General features: G+C 39.2%; 1 protein-coding gene across 1 annotated transcript in view; it reads right to left on the bottom strand.

Annotated features, from left to right (window-relative positions):
• Positions 1–18,260, bottom strand: part of ITGA9 (integrin subunit alpha 9) — a 214,232-nt gene that overhangs the window by 70,527 nt on the left and 125,445 nt on the right. The window contains exon 18 of the mRNA XM_079301914.1: positions 14,138–14,288. Coding sequence (XP_079158040.1) covers positions 14,138–14,288 — 151 coding nt within the window. The remainder of the gene's footprint in view (positions 1–14,137; positions 14,289–18,260) is intronic.

Raw genomic sequence — 18,260 nt, 5'->3', positions numbered from 1 at the left:
GCTAGGGATCTTTTTTAAAAAAAAAAATCTGGCTCTGACTGAGTTTCCTTATGACTGACAGCAAGTACAGCTCAGAGTAATTTAATCTTGAGGCCTCCTCATGTGCAAACAGCTTAGTTGTTCTAACATAAAATTCCACAGATACCACACTTTCCTCCAAAATAGTGCTTTGTATGATATTTTAAAACTGCAGGAACACAAAGAGGATTAGTGGTGTTACTGACTGGGAATTCACTGGCACTATGCAATAATTCAAGATCACCTGAAATTATTGAAATGTTGTGTCTGATCTACCTCAGATACTTCCTAAAAGTTGTTCAGTCTGATGTCTGTTTTGTGTCTTTGTCAGCAGTCCTCTCTGGTAACTGAGCAGACAATATTTCTACTGTGTTTCTGGGCTGGACCTTGCCAGTCACAGACCTTCCCCAACTCCATCAGTCCACAGCCAAGGCAACAGGAATCCATATCAGGAATCCATCAGAAATCTCAGTATCTCACAAACTGAGCCTGCAGTTTTGGGGTGTGGTTGTTCTTCTTTTGCTCATCTGTTTCAGGAGTTCCAAACACCCAAAGCCTTCAAACAACCACTGCCATCAGTACCCAGCTCTCTCAGTACTGCACAACCCAGGGATTGGACAGGGGGAAGCACAGGCAGAGCTGTGCACGGTGCCAGCATGCACTGGTTCCTTGAGGCCAGCTTCCTAGGCAGTGCAGACAGCACTAGTGTGGCACCAGGCCACCTGGGAAGGCCACAGTGCCTCTCGTGAGCTGTGAGTACACCTTGCAAGCTGGGGAAAAAAAATCATCCTGCTACTGATAGTAACTCTGGAGATAGACTGCAGTAGTTAGCACAGGTGGCCATAGCTTAAAGAGCAATCATGGGTCCAGGAAATATTTTCATGTGCATTTCAAGGAGTTTCTCCTCTCAGAGTGAAAATCCCATGAGCTTTGTTTCACTATGGAAATATAGCTTACTTGGCAACTTCAAGCAAGCACCTTGTGGTCAGAAACTCTTCTGCGTATCGTTGCCAAAGCAAAGTGGGTGATGGAATCACTCAAAAGGAGGAAAAAGATGTTCATGATGGAAGGAGATTAAGATGGCTTTACTCTTGTAACATAACAGCTCTGGATCTTGACCTTCAAACATTCACTCTCTTGTAAGTAATTTCCAAACACAGGTGGAGTGCAAGTAACAATGTGAGTAACATGAAGGCCAAGTCAATGACAAACCAGCATCAACAGCAACTATAATGTGAAAATTACTGTCAATCCTTACTTGTTAGAAAAAATATTACAGAGAGGGAGTCATAGACTCAATGCAGACTTGCTCATCTAGACCTTGTCCTGAAACTAGCATTTTATCTAACCTCCTGAATGCAATGATTAAAGAATTCTGGGTATCAAATCAAATTATAAAATGGAATAAAAGGATATTATGTGTGTACAGCAGAGGTCTATTTTAAAGATGTCACAGGGACTGAAAATTTTCCTTTATTTTCAAGACACAGATATTCCCCTAACAAACCACATCAAGAAATATGAATGTCACACATTATGAATTCTTTGAACTTCTGTTTTACCAATTGACCCCCACCATCCCAATGCTTAATGAGCAGGGAAAACTACCTACCTGGGTAAACTGACATTCACACAGCCAAATCCACATAGGAAGATGAGGGGCAGTGGACCTTTATCTAATAATCTGGACCTGTATTCTAATAATAAATTGATCCTTTGATTCATTACCAGAAAATAAACTTGAAAGGGGGTTGGGGAACCTCAACTGTTATTTCATTGAAAGAACTAGAAGAAAAAACAAAGTTTCCTTTGGCATTAGGGAGAAATTTTCTGTCTTTATCCATGATCTCACTAGTAAATGCTGTAGGCACATCTCACTCTGAAACCCAGCAAGTCTGGCTTCAAATCTTGGATTTGCTCCTTATTTTGAGAAAATGGCTATTTCTGTATTATTAGTTAAAGTCTCTCACCTCTTCCTTCTTGTCTCTGGATGGAACCTATTTTACAGATAGGTCCTGATCTGAGCCGAGACAGCAAATATTTGAGCAAAAAGAGAAACACAAAAACTTTTGTATTTACTAGATATTTCCAACTCTCATAAACTTCTGTCTTAACTGGAGAAAAGCTGTTACAGCAAATTTTTAGAGCACCACACCTCAGAAGCTGAAGAGGCAGCATGAATTGTTCATTCAGCTCAAGTGATTCAGCCCCAAAACAATTTTCAGAACCAGTCAACAAAACCAATCATGTTTTTGTTCCTCCCATCTTTTAAGGGATGTGCAGTGAAGGTGGTGAAACTATAAGGAGAAACAGGGATCTGGTACCACCCTGAGAAGTTCCACCTCCTTTGCTGCCATACTCTCATTTTAACAGACTAGTTAGATTTACATTGACTTTCACTGTAATATGCTAACTAAATAATTCTTTTCCCTGCTTGCTGAGAACTGCTGAACTTAATTTTTTCAAGAAAACAATACAGGAAACATCACCAAGATACATTACCCCCATAGAGCTGACTCTCATTCACTGAGAGGATGGCCACATTTCAACTATGCTCTTTGGCCAGGCTTTACTCTATGACACATTCCAATATGTGTTTATGTACAGTTACACATTTCTCCACTATAGAAAGTACTTAGAATTATAGAATTATAGAACCATTAAGGTTGGAAAAGACCTCTGATATCATTAAGTCCAACCTTTGGCCAAAAATCAGTTGGTTTGACTAGACCATGGCACTAAGTGCCACATCCAGTTTTTTCTTGGACATCTCCAGGGATGGTCATTCCACCACCTCCCTAGGCAGTCCATTCTACTGTTTAACAACTGTGAAGAAATTCTTTCTAATGTCCTGAACCTCCTCTGGCACAGCTCAAGACCATTTCCTCCTGTCCTGTTACTGGTTTCCTGGGAGAAGTGGCCAACCCCCACCTCCTTCCAGGAGTTGTAGAGAGTGATAAGATCACCCCTGAGACTCCTTTTCTCCAGACTAAACAACTGCAGCTCCCTCAGCCACTTCTCATAAGAAATGTGCTCCAGACCCTTCAAACAGCTTTGTCACCCTTCTCTGGACATGCTCTTTCTTGTAATGAGGGGCCCAAAAATGGACACATGATTTGAGATGTGGCTTCAGCAGTGCTGAGAACAGTCAGACAATCACTTTCCTGGTCCTGCTGGCCACATTATTCCCAATATAGCTCAGGATGCCATTAGCTTTCTTGGCCACCTGGGCACACAACTGGTTCATATTCAGCTGCTGTCAAACCAGCTCCTAAAGCTCATTTGCCTCAGGGCAGATTTCCAGTCACTCTTCCCCCAGCCTGTAGTGATGTATGGGGTTGTTGTAATCCACATGCAGGACCTTGGCCTTTTGAACCTCCTACTATTGCTCTCAGCCCACCAATCCAGCCCATCCAGAACCCTATGCAAAGCCTTCCTACTCTCCAAGAGATTAACACTCCCTTCTAATTTGGTGTCATCCACAAACTTACTAAGGGTGCACTCAATCCCCTCACCCAGATCATCATACTGAACAGGACTGGTCCCAATATTAACATCTGGGGAACACCACTAATGACTGGCCACCAACCAAAAATGCCACCATTCACCACCAAAAAAATGGATACTTAGGTAGAGAATGGGAAAAATCCATGATCCACATAAAACAAAGCATGACAAAAAGCTGCCTACTTAGTAATGTACTATCAGATTGCCAATCAAGACAAAACCTTTGCTCACAAAAATTTGAAGACATGCCTTTTAAAAACATTGCACTGGCTAGCAAACACACCAATATAAGCATAAGGCAACTTCCATGTACTAAACCATGTTCTCCAAGTTTCACATACAAAACATGGTAAAATGAAAACCAAGGGAAAAATCAGTTTCTGACTCCACAATGACATATTTAAAAAGCAATCATATGAACTATTCCACAGAGTATCTCTGACACACATACAGCTAAATTCAGAAGTAATTTCGATTGTGCTATTCCCACAAAAAGGCTTTTCTCTATAAAACTGCAGAAAATTTGTTTGATTAAATGCATGTCCAGACATAATCCAGTTATCTAGAAAAGCAAATTCAGTCTTAAGACTCAAAAATGTGCAGAATTATACGCTGTTCCTATATTCTCCATAGCCTGACATATATATCCAAAATACATATGCTGTTGCAATCTGTCAGCATATTGCTTTTGAATATATCTTTGTTTAAAATAAAATGTGGATGAATATATATTTTTGTAATCTTTATTATTCCTGCATTATCTGCACATAAGATTATTATGATAAACTTAATAACAACAGTGCATTCTTGTGTGTATGAGTCCATGCTCTCCAAAAACCCAGAGAAAAATCAAAGACAAATAAATCATTTGGAGAAGAAAAGGCTCTGGGTTAAGCTTTCCTTCATCCCATTTCACATATAGATATATGTATACACGTGCTCTCACACGTTTCACACTATTAAATTGTGGCTGCATGCACTATTAACAAAGATACAGTTTTTAAATTATTACAGAGAAATACTCTGGTGGTTTGATCCTGGCTGGATGCCAGGTGTCTACCAAAGACACTATATCACTACCCTCCTCAAGTGAGCAAGGGAGAGAAAATACAGCATAAGGTTCATGTGTTGAATAAAGACTGGTAGAGATCACTCGTCGATGGCCATCACCAGCAAAACACACTCAGCTTGGGGAAATTAATTGAGCGGGAAACTGAATTTAATTTATTACCAACCAAATTCAGACAAGGATAATGAGAAGTAAAACAAATTTTAAAAACCTTCTCTCTATCCCTCCCTCCTTGTTGGGCTCTACACCTTCTGCTCTCTGAGCATAGGGAGATCGGGAATGGGATTTAAGTTCAGCTCATCACACGCTGCTTCTGCAGTTGTGTCCTGATCAGGGACAAAAGTCCTTCCCCTGCTAGAGCATGGTGTTCCTCCTACAGGAGACCATTCTCCATTAATTTCTCCAACATAAGTCCTTCTCATGGGCTACAGTTCTTCACTTCCACTGTGTGCAGTCCTTCAAACCATCTGCTACATTATGGGTCCCCCACAGCATCCCAAGTCCTGCTCTAGTGTGGGGTCAAAGCCTCTTGGGCATCCACCTGCTCCAGTGTGGGGCTCCTCCAAGGGCTGCAGGTGGATCTCTGCACTCCCACTGACCTCCAAGGGCTGCAGGAACACAGCTGCCTCTCCATGGTTTGCACCACAGGCAGCAGGGAAATCTCAGCTCTGGCATCTGGAGCACTTCTTGCCCCTCCTTCTCCACCCACCTTGGTGTCTGTAGAGTTGCTCCTCTCATGTGTTCTCACTCTTGTCTGGCCAAAGTTACTACTGCATGATAATATTTTTCCTGCTTAAATATGTTATCACAGAAGTGTTAGCACCATATGACTGCCTTGGCCTTGATCAGCAGTGGGTCTGACACTGGACATGGGGAAAACTTCCAGCAGCTTCTCTGTGAAGCCACTCCTATAGCCCTCCCTGCTACCATGCAAATCCAATAGTTATACACATTTTATTCAACAATGAAAACTGTATTTAAAACATGCTGCTTCAAAAATTAAAAGCAGGAGACAAAAGGCAGAAATTAAACAAGTTAGCCAATATTCATTTTCTAGTGGTACTTTTGAAAGCGTGGATAAGAGATGCCCAGATAAGCCATAAGACAACCTTCTGTGTATAAGGCTTAGTTGAAATTAATATTGGTGTTTTCAACTGCAACATAGCTATCCACTCTTAGGAATGCTTAAATTCATAACAAGTTCAGAAAATAAATTCAAGTACCATCAAAGTCTGAAAAAGCAAACTAAAACCCTCACAAATACTTCAACACAACCCCAAACTCACAATTAAAACCAAATACATAATGAAGAAATACAATCAATAAAATCAAGCCTTACCCCTACCCTTCTGTCTTTTCCATCTTTCACTGGTAGTAATTTTCAAATGTAAAGAATAAGGAAATAACAATGATAATGAGTTTGGCAGTGGATATTTTCCTGGAATTTATAAACCTTACTCAAAATAAAATCCCTCAACAACTAAAGCCAAATCTGAAACCCCAGGAAATGCCTTGTTGAAACACACATAGGTTTGGGGGTTTTGGTCTTTCAGAAACCCAAACACAGTCTGCATTAGGATATCTTCCCCAAAAACCCTTTTAACATTATGAAAACCTGGAAACCTAGGGATAATGCTGAAATCCAGAAGTATTACCCATTACCTGCTGCACTTGAATATTGAAACAGGCTTATTTAAAATATATTTTACTTTCTTTAAAATAAAAGCTCAGCAGATCACTTGTAAGGCTTTAGGATGTACCACACTACTTTATAGAGCAGTTTTTTAGTGCACTCCTCCTTTTCCCTTGCTAAGTGGAATTTACTGTGTCTGCAGATTGTTATGGCCAGAAGTCAAGTGCAGGTTTTCTGGCCTCCTCCCAAAGTCAGGCTGCAAAATGCTGCCATCTGGGAATGTGCCTGGCTCAGCATCCCCTGCAGCCTGCCTGGGTGGGGACCACAGTGAAGAGGCAGTCCCCTGCTCACCCCAGAGCCTGCAACTAAGCCAGCTGAAATGCTTCTCCCTCTTCCTCCCTGCTGTGCCCAATGCCTCTGGTTTTGATGAAACACCACAGGAATATCCCTCTCAAAAAAAAAAAAAAACCCAAAAACCACAAACCAAAACTAGATTTGGGGCCTCTTTCAGATTGGGTTTAACATGCCTGCTTCTGCTAACAGGAACACAGACTGATACAAAACCCACAGAGAGGAAAGTTTGTGATTTCTTAAGCAGCACTGGCCTCTCCTTAGATTTTCAGCTAAAAAATTTTCACAACTTTACTCATGTTTTTGATTGTGCAGCTGTCTTTTTACAGCAAAACTGTCATTGACTTCAGAGAAGCTATGCCTGAAGTATGCCACATGATCATGTCTTGTGCTTAATAAGATTAAAGAGGGTTTGGGTTTTATCCTATCAGTTTCACAGGAGAAAACTAAACAACCAGGTGAAAGAGAACAATTGGCACTACTTCCAGCCACAGAAGACCATGACTACAACATGCTAAAGGACTAAGCAATGCAAATAAGTATACATATATCTATTATCCCTATAATATACATGTTTATATATACTGTGTATATATATATATATATATATATTTGTTTACAATTCTATTGGATTTTTCACCAGGAGTGTCATTTATGTTCTGACAGCATCAGAGAAGCCTATCAGAAAAGAGACCAAGAGAAACTCCTGCCAAAGCAGAACTGACCTTTCATACCAGAAACTCATAAACTTAAGGCTTCAAATAGCAACAAAAAATAAACCCCCGTTTCTTGCTGTAATGAAAGCCACTGAAAGCTGTGCAAATTAATTCTCATTTAGGCCTTTTGCAGAATATGTTAAAGTTCAGACAATTTTAAGCCTCATCCTAAGAAGATAGGAGATGAACCCTGTCCCATAGATTTTTTTACCTCAAGCATGGGCATGTCTTTGTCCACTGAGTTTAAAAGCAAAACATGATAATAAAGTGAGAGACTGGGACACAGAAAAGTCACTGGTGATCTTTGGGATCCATTGGGAGGGACAGCATAATTTTTAAATAAGCATATTCAAGACAAGTATATTGAGTTCACTATATACTGGGCTCTATCCTCTGTGAAGGTTTTTTTTACCTTTCTCCTAGTAATGCAGTTTATCAAAATAATAGATAGGTGTGGCTGGATCTCAGCAATAGAGACAGCAAAATCTCTGTGCCAAAGCCCTTTCCCATAACCTGGCACTGCTGGTTCCCAGCTCTGTGCAGCTCCTGAAAATGCACAGGGAGATGCAGTTTGGTTGCTGAGCTATGGGCCACTCAGAGACTGAAACAGGGTGAACAGCTACTGCCTGAGGCTCATGAAGTCCTTCTCCACCTCCTTGAAGAAGTCTCATAAGTTAAATGCTTTGGATGTCCTTTTCCCTACCTCACCTGGATGGAAACCAGGACCCCTGCTGATGCCCAGACACAGAGAAATGCAGCATTGCCTGGTACATCTGTTCATTACAATGATCAACACCAGTAGGTAGGTCAGGATTCACTGTAAATGGTCTTTGCTATAGTCACAGATTGGTTCTAAATCCCTACAAAAAGTACATCTCACATGACTGTATTCATCCACACAGCTGTTTTTCCTTTAGAAAACCATTCCCCTGGCAGACCTGTGAGAAGGGCAGAACTAGGCAATTACATAAAACCTCCCTTAATAATTTGAGCCACACAAAGCATCCCAGGATCTTCCTCAAAACCACACTATATATGTATACATAGGATCATAGAATCAAAGTTGGAAAAGATGTCCAAGATAAACATCATGATAAATCATTATGAACTACTTCCAGACAAACACTTTCCACACTGTGTAACCCAAAGCCCAGCCCCACATGATCAGCATAAAACTTCTCAACACATATTACAATCAAACTCACACAGGTTCTTCCAACACTGATTTAATGTCCTGAAAAATCAGAGCTTCTAAACTGCACAACTTCTAAGCTGTCAGTCTATTCATTCAATTCATTTGTTGAGGAAAAAAAATTAAATTAATAAAAAATTACCTATATGCCTTCACATCTATATATCTATATGTACACAAACCCCATACAAGCCAAATATCAATATCTCTCAGACCTACATGATAAATCATAGCATAGGATAAAAATCTTAAAAACTCAAATTGCTACTATCTAGACAAATAAACCAAATGTACAAGTTCATTCCCTGATGATAGGAATGATACATGAATCCCAAGTGGAAAGTTTGGATCAACAGTCTAGCCTTCAATTCCTGCCTGCTGTGCGTAGGGGTATATTATATAACACTTACAGCCCCTGACCTGAAAAAGCACTGCTCCTTACTTATCCCTAGGGAAGCAGAAAAGTTATGGATTCCATTGAGCATTCACAGGAAAAGAATATTAAAATAAGCAATTAAGTTTGATAGCTTGACCTGCACATGTTTTTTTTCTTCCCAGTTAAGAAAGTGGACAATTTTACCCCAGGGAAAAAAACATTTTGGCACACTCTGAAGCAATAGTTGACCATTAGATTTACAAAAACAGAGAGGCAACAAATGGCATGGCTACTGTCACACTACTCATATTCCCAAGCCATGGCAATAAAAGCTTTTGCTTTCTTGGCAAAGGGTTCAAATCTCTTCATGTAAGTGATACATGGCTTGGGCAATCTTCCAGATGAACTCGTGCAAGGGGTCAGAGCTTCCACACTACTCAGCAGCGCTCTCCTCTGACCCTCTGCCAGGGTGCTTTACAGAGCTACTCAAACACACTACATGCAAAATCAGGTGGATTAAATCAAAACACTAATTTAAGCAATTTCTGGTAGCCATCTTTAAGAGGTTTCTGCTAATAAGCTGGACATGAATTGAGACTGATCATGTTAACTTCTCTGCCAGTGGATCCTGATGCCAAACTGATTTTTGCTTTCATATATTCTTCACATGCACATGTAGCTCTGTGGCCTATTTTTGTATAACTTAATAGATTTGTAGCCAGTATTTTGCCTGCCATTAAACAGAAAGACAAAACACATTTCCAGGTCCCAATCCTAACCTTGATTTTCCTGAGAACCAAGCTCAAGTGCTGCTTTCCCATAAACAACTAATGAGGAAGGGGGACTTTAAAAAAGAGTTGAACCAAAACAGGGAAATTACATCATCAATTGTATCTCTAACTAGGAATTCTTATCAATTATGCTAATTTGCTAAAATTATAAAACTGTGCTTGCTTTATGTCATGGGTAAATCTTCAGTGCATTTCAGCATCTTGTGCACCTGAGGGGATTCTTTATAAAGTTAGCTGCATTTTATCACCTAACCATAATTTTAGAGCATCAACCCAAAGGGGCAGCAACTGCTAGAAGAACAGAGATAATGAATACCCAGGAACTAAATTTTCTTCCAGTTTTTTATGTCCTATCCTCTCCTCGCCAGACTTAAGACTCTGGGACAGTTTGATTGGTGTGGGAATCTGGTGCAAGAGAATTCCAGTTTGGAAAAAGTTAAACTCTGCTTTCATCTGCAGCCCTCCTGGACAATTCTAGTCAAGAGATGGCAGCAAGAGCTCTGGGAGTGAGGAAGAAGAGTGAGTTCATATCCAAATTGCATGATCTCCCTGGTAACACAGAGAGTATCCCATTACTCATCAGAAGTAAAACCAGAGCCCACAGGCAGCATGACTGTGGATTTCAGCAATATTCATATCCACACCAGTGTTTCAGGTACACTCCCACAAAGAAATCATGGGCAACTACTGCACCCAAAGGAGCCATAACCTCACTGTTAACCCTGCCCTGGTCTGGCCCTGCTAACTTCCCTCACCTACTGCTTGGCAAAAGCTGTTGTGAGAAGCAGCAGGAATGTTACACGCACTGGCTTGGGATACTGGAATCCTGTCTGAAATGTAGGAACAATCCACATCAGGGAATGATGTTCAGCGATGGAATCTCCTGCTTTCTCCAAAACCAGTGCTGAGTTAGCTGGGAGATTCCTATCAGTCCTTGCAGAACAGGGAGAGTTTAATGCCATGCATTATTGCCCTTTTACTGTTATTATGAAAATATGCTGGATTTATACTATGGCTATAAAATTTCATGCCACAGCTGAGCTCATTTAATAGAGACATGGCTCCTGCCCTACACATTTACTGCCACTGCCAGCAAGCTATTTCTGCAACTGTCTTGAAAATATCCCTCTGCACTGAGCAGCACCTTACAGTGGTTAGCAAAGTGCCTATTGCTGACATGCACCTTGAGCAAAACAACACAAGCCAGGACGTAATTCCAGTAGAAGTAAAATGGTGTAGAAATTGGTAGCAATAACTTTTTATTCTTTTCCAGACTCAGTACTGCAGCACTCTGCATTCTTTGATAGGAAAGTTGTATCAGCTCTGTTAAGTACATTTTTTGGACTCTGAATGCTTTCCTAAAGCAGAATTAAAATTAAGGAATGGTAAATTTTGAGATTAAAAAAAAAATTTAAAATCTACACAGAAGAGGAGACTAAGATTTTTTTTTGCCAACACAGTAAAGAAAAAAATCTAAGCACACAGGTGAAGTGTCTTTCTTCCTCTCTATTTTTTAAAAAAGAACATGTATTTCAAAATTTTCTCACTGGACACCTTTTGAAATTCACTGCAGTGCACCTGTAAAACAACCCTATCTCAGAGTGAGATCTTGAAACATGGCACAGGAATTGTATCCATAGGACCACACAGGAATGAGAAGTCAGCCCATGCTCTATACTTCTTCAGAGAAGAACTGTCTGCCAGGAGGGATGTAAAGAAAAGGCTGGGTTTCATCCATGAAATGGAAAGAACTGGCTGTAACATAATAGGAAAATTAGACAGTGGAATAGGTGGAGTCTCCTAAATATCAATCAGCAAATGCTTTTTCAACTTGCAGAGATATGGCCAAGTCTGGAATAGCAGGTTGGAAGAGAGCTCAAAGACCATCTGATCCAACCTTTCTTGGAAAAACACAGCCTACACAAGATGGCTCAGCACCCTGTCCCCTGAATCTTAAATGTGTCCAGCACTGGAGAATCCATCACTTCCCTGGTGAAATTATCCCAGTGGACGACTGATCTCTAAGTGGTGTCTCTATTTACAAAGTCACATGAAATTTTAATCTTCAGGAAGGAAAGTGGAGCTATCTTACTAAGACTCTTCAGGGAACAGTACCATCATAATCCCTGAACTAAGCCACCCCTCTGCTTTTCAAACACAAGATGCTGCATTTTATCTCAGGAACTCTGTTGAAAAAAAGCAGCATTAAACTTTTGCACTGTCGGGTCTCGTAACCAATTCACAGAAAGAAACAAATCTGCACTGAATTCACTACAAATGTCCCCAGTGGAGTCATAGGAAAAACACACAGGGATCTTACAGCATTTTGAACAGACTCCAGAGACAGGTTGAAAAAGCCTACTATGTGATCATCATTCTCAGTCACCTTTCAGAGAAACAATCCAGCAATCACACGAAAGATCTCAGGCAATTTCACTTTAGCACTATTTATTAAAAGGCAGGTGAAACTTAATGCTTCCCATCACACAAAGCTCTTTTGATTCCAAAATTACTCCACTAAGGAAAAACTCTAGGCTCTGTCTTTTTTCATTCTGGATTTTTGCTTGGACAATATTCAACAAGAAACAAAATCTGTAGATGTCAAAGGATGGGAGTAGGTTATGAGACATGGAAACTGATATTTTACCAAAGGAAACACCCCACATTGTCAAAGAGCTTAGGGAAAATATAACAGTGTAATTGAGGCTATGAAGTCATTATCCAGTTTCCCACCTGAAAAAAATTATGACTCCAATGATATATTAGTTTGACTGAAAGCAAAAGCTGAATGAAAGTAAAATAGCCTAACAAAATCCTGTAACTTGGTTTTCCAATACTCTTACTGAAATAATGAAATGAATATCAGAAAAAAACCCCAAACCTTATGAAATTAATCAGAGGAACATTGGAACAGAGGGATTAATAGCAGACTATACTTTGATGCTGGTTGCAGTACTTTTTTTAAAGAGATGGTAGCTTCTCTTAGAAGAAAATACACTGAGTAGTGAAATAATACTAGAATCTCAAATGCTTTCAGAAACTGCTCCTTCTATGCAGCGCTCAGCACAGATGTTTTCAAGTCTTCTACAGACCTAAGCTCAAGGTAAAATACCATGGAAAACAACACATCAGCTTCTTTCCTCACAGTGTCAGCCAAGGAAAATGATGAAGGGAATTGGTGTTCCAGTTACATGGCATGTGTAAAATATTCAAAAGAGAAAAAAAGCTGACAACAATCTTTTAAAAGAACATGCATCAAGCTTTGTTTCTTTTCTAGTGAAAAGGAATGGAAACCCCCTCACTGACTTCAGTAACAACTGGGCCAGACCCTGAAAATCTTCCCATAAAACTTTTACTACGGAGAAGTCGTACATTGATGTAGGCATTTCTAGTTTATCCCCTACCTTTTCCCTCCTAATAAATTTGACACTTGCAGCACATAATGTCTGAAAATGAAGCTTACAATAAAAAGCCAACTCACTGAGGCTTGCAACTGTGCAGTCAAAACTGAGCAGTAAAAGAATTAACATGCATAAGAAATCATGATATTTTATTATGCAGTGAGTTATTTTAAGAGGCTTATAATAATTTAAATCTATCGTAAAACATGAGAATAATGGCAAAATTTCATTGGTTCAGTGGACCAAGTTAATCCTGAACTTTGCAATAGTTGTATTACTGTTTTTAATATTGCTTATATGGCTTGTAAAGCAAAGCTCTAGAAGAGAGACAAAAACTGAAAAGCAGGAACAAACAGACAATGTTGTCACAATCATACAGCTCCCATTTTGCACAATTATTGTCACATCATTCACACTCAAAAACCTTTCATAACCATCAGTTTGCAAAAAGCTTGATTCACTGCTTGCATTACAACACCTTTGCTTCTAAATGAACTCCTGCTGATGAAAACATCCAAGCATTTCTATCTAAATGAAAAGAGACTAGAACTCAACATATTTACCTGATGAAATTAAAATTCTTGGATCTAGTGATGTCCTCTGGCCACAACCCAAAGCTGCACTAGGACATGAGCAAAGAAACAAACCTTGTATCTTGGTTTTAACAAGGAGAAAGTCTGGAAGCCCAGCTCAAAAGATAACCAGGACTGCTGGGTACAGTGTGGCAGCACTCAAACAAAAGTCAGGCTTTGTATTTCAGCACCATTTGGTACCTTACCAGTTTCCAACCAGTCCCCCTGAACCTCTATATGCCTCAAACTGTCTTCATTTTTCATTAGTGCACCACAAATAACAGGCATGTGTCTTCTACAGAAATACAGAAGGTGCAATCAATACACACTGAATCCATAAAAGAAAAAAAAACTCATTAAAGAGCCTGAAAGAAATTGAAGTCCAGCATAACCAAATACAACTTCCAAATGTCTCTTGTGTGGATTAGGCAATCCTCTAGCCCATCCTTAATTTGTAAATAAATTGGCTTAAGTTAAGAGACTTGCTCATAGTGAGATTAGCCTTTCTTACCTTTTGCCACATTTTGATGAAGAAGAGCTCTCCAGAAAAATTGAAGAAAACATTGGTGTCGTAAGCATCATCACCAATGTTGGAGATGAAAATGTTAAGTGAGATGTTCCTCACTGCTCCCAGGGCCAGGTAGGCAGTTCTGTCATCAGCACTGTAGGCAGAAACAGTTACATTGGTTAAACTCTGGTCAGCTTTCACACTGGTCCTGCTTTCCTCCTGCTACAGAAATGTCATAACTCTTTAAAAGCTCAGCAGCCAGAAGTTTAGGAATGTGCTGTATTGCTGAGTGCCATACTAGGAATGAACAGTTCCTGACTCATTGCTCTGACACTGTATTTTGGGACTGCAGGAAAACCCCATGATTCCCACATGAAACTATTTCACAAGCCCTACTTTTTGTGATAGTAAATTAGTTGAAAACTGTAAAGTAATCATATGGGAAAAATGCACTAACTGCAAGATATTATGCCTGCATTCAAATACACAAGCTATTTCAGTTTGTCTCTCAATAATTCAGACTTATTCTAGGAACTCTCTGAAAAGTCTTCTTAGAGTTATGCTATGGATAGAAAAAATCTAAAACAGGCTCAAATAAAATCCAGAAACTGATGTAAATGAAAAAAAATTGCAACAAATTACCACTGAATGTGACTAATCTTTCTTTAGATGTTTATGCTGGACCTAACAGGGTGGATCACCTTCTATAAGTGGAATATCAAAGGTAACAGCCATATATCATGAGTCACCACACTGTAGCAATGTGGCATCACAGATTGTGTACAAACACAGACATGCACACACAGAGGTAAATATAGGTATTCATGCACACATATTTATTATTTGGCATTTAATCATTCTAGGCTGTACAGAAAATGAGCTAACAAGTAGGAATAAAGGCTAAAGATAAATCACAAGAATATACACTATCAATGCAAAGACCTGCAGGTCTTAGAAGTAACAGCAAAAGATAATATGGAATACACCAGGTATTAATTTAAAAATTGGCAAAAATAGACAAATATTAAATTTGGTAGTTATCATAACTGGACTCTAAAACCATCCATACATCCTGAAGAAACAGAGGCAGTGCCACACAGAAAACACTGAGTAGCTAGTCAGAAAAGGACAAGGAACTCCAGCCACACTGCAGGGAGATGTTTGCAATTATTTCCTCTAAAGTACAGCCAGCCCAAAAGTAAGAAGGAACCACTTTTCATTCACCCAATTTCTATAAAGGAACAGCTGTTCCAGTGGCATACACATTGCCACACACCACACTTCTGCTAATAAACAGTTCTCTGAGGATGGCTGGTGTGCAGGCCAAGAGCTGTGTTTAAAGGCAGCCTGACCTTCCATTGCCAGTCCTTCTCAGCCTTCTTCACATTACTGCAGCCAGGGCATTTGCATAGAAGTGGAGTTTCTGGAAATGCAGTGTTTATAAACTGTTCAGCACCTTCTGCCAGTCATAGCTGTCCCAGACATACAAAGACAGAGCTTGCTGTACTCCAACTGCCTGTGCTTACCAAGAAGTTTCTAAATGTGGATTTCTGATGATAGATACCAAATCAGCCAGGGGCTCTAGTGAATCAGAACTTTGGAAGAAGATGGTCTAGACTCAGGCTTTAAAGCTGATGGCTATGGATTGTGACTGTAACTTCACCATGTAACATTAACAATATTTGTAGCACATTTGTTTCCTGTATTTACTTCATTTATTATGATCTTCATTTATTAAGTCTGAAATTATGGCTTACAGTTCAAGAACAGCTCATTATGAGGAAGATATAAGTATCCAGGAAATGTGTCTGCTTTCTCAAAGCAGAGAAAAATCTTAACTCTTAAAAACTTAAAATCAACTGCAGACACTGACCGATCCTATTGAAAAATTGACATTTTGCTTTCAAAATATTAGCCTATTCTCATAATCAATTATCAGTGTAAATAAAGATTTGTAGAAGTGTTTGTAATATAGTACAGAATTAACTGCAAAACTAATTTAAGTTGTTGCTCTTTATGCATCAAATCAATGGTTCATCTCTATGGGAATACTTGAAAACATTTAACCTTTTGGCACCAATTTCAACGCTTACTGTTGACAAACAGACAAATTATGAAGATGCTAAACAATCTGCTGGGATTTTCTAATAATCAAAAGTGCATACTTGGAGGCAAATAAAACCAAAACCCAACCATTTAATACTGTGAATTCTCACAAACTTTATAATCTCACTTCTTGCAATCATGTCAAAACTTAATCAGCATCTGTTATACTCATTAGCAGAATCTGGCAGTATCCCTCCAGTAAGCAAAGGAACATTACAAGCTCTTCATCTTATGTAGAGTTGATATTAAATGCAATGTACAATACAGAATGTTCTCTGAATGGGTAGTCGCAGAACTTTGAGATTCAACATAAAGTAAAGACATTTGAAAATATTCCCCTTCCTAATGAATAAGAAAAAATTCTCATAATAAAATCATATTAAAACTGACCCCCCAAAAAAAGTAATTCAAAAATTAACACCAGTGGGTTGTGTCACTCCTTTTTATAGCTACCACTCTGTATTCAAAGTGTATCACACAAAAATTATCTTCTTTCACAACAGAGAAAGAAATCCCACTTTTAAAAGCTCACTGTAGATGGTCCTACACAAAATTCACACACTAACAATCCTCAAAGTAATTTTAGGCTGGCAGGTGAGTTTAGTTCACCCCCTGAGAGGGGCTGTAAGTCCCATAAGACAGTGCTGTAAGTCCCATTTTAAAAGAGCAGCCCTCTGAGTCACTGAATTTGTGTACATCTGGAATGTACAGAAGTGAGAAGAGGATTAGGCATCTCCCCATTTACAGGGGAGCTACCAGCCCCTGTTGGCTGCTTGAGAGAGTAATGCCACAAGTGCAGAAGCCTGCTGTGGTGCTGGAGCTGCTCTGGTGCCATCCTGGTGCAGAAGCCTGCCACACATTAAGCACCCTAGCTGCCAAGTCAAAATATTTCAACTAAAGAACTTGTCACCGTTCAGAAACAAGAAAACTAACTAAAGCCATCCCCCCATCTCAGCAAGGTTTGTCAAATAATTTAAGAAATGTAATCAAGCAATGATGTTTTGTTTATATTTGCTTGTATGAGAACTACACAGCTGCCAACATTCTCAACATGATCCTTGTAACCTTGATCACATCAAGGAAGAAAGGCCAGAGAAAAAAAACAACCATAAACAAACAAAAGAAAACAAAAACAAAACAAACCACAAAAACAAAACCAAAAGCCAACTAACCAACCAAGCAAAAAAACTCAAAAAGGAAAAAGGAAAGTATAGAAAGAAAAGAAGTGGAAAAATATCAAGAAATAATCAGTTAATTGGACAGAATACTACCATCTTGTTATATTAGGTACTGCATCCAAAAAATGAACTGAGTAAAAGTTCTGGGTAGACTGTAGATGGATATATTTATTATATATAGACAAACACATTTTTACATACATACATACAGGTGCCTGAAGGATATTAAGTTATCACTATTTGCATGGAAAGAAAGGAAAAAGTTTTAAATTCAGAAGCACTAAGTACTTCCAGCTTTCATTCACATGACCCAAACTTGAAAGCAACAAGCGATTCCAAAATCAGGCTCCAAATTTCTGCCATAGTTTTAAATTGACTGGCAATGGTAGTACACATCAAAGGTAGAGATGTTTAATTTACTTCTTAAGTGATTAAGAAAAGGAAAGCAAATTGCAGGATAAAACAAATATCTTTTTTGAATATTTTAATGCTCTAATTGTTAATGTCCACACCACATCATTGGTCAGTGAGCGAAGAAAGACCATCTGAGGAAGACAAAGTGAAAAGATCTGCAATCTTCATTTGTCCACCCCTCAAGATGCTGGTTTTACTAACATGGGTCAGTGGGCACACAATCTGCATTCCAAATGGTGTGCAGGGACATTTTCTCTATTTAATCAGGATGAATTTATTTAGAAGTGAGAAGGCATTCAGCTCTTACTCTCAGTCACTGCAGATCATACATAGAGCAAGGAATGTGGCAGGGTCACACTTAGCCTATTATCTGGGTCACTGACTTTCCCTTTCGTATTAGGAACCTTTCTTTACAGCAAATTAGCATA

Source organism: Erithacus rubecula, assembly GCF_903797595.1.
Source record: "Erithacus rubecula genome assembly, chromosome: 3".
Lineage (NCBI taxonomy): Eukaryota > Metazoa > Chordata > Aves > Passeriformes > Muscicapidae > Erithacus > Erithacus rubecula.
The sequence above is the reverse complement of the archived record's forward strand: the minus strand, read 5'-3'. Positions and strand labels throughout refer to the sequence as shown.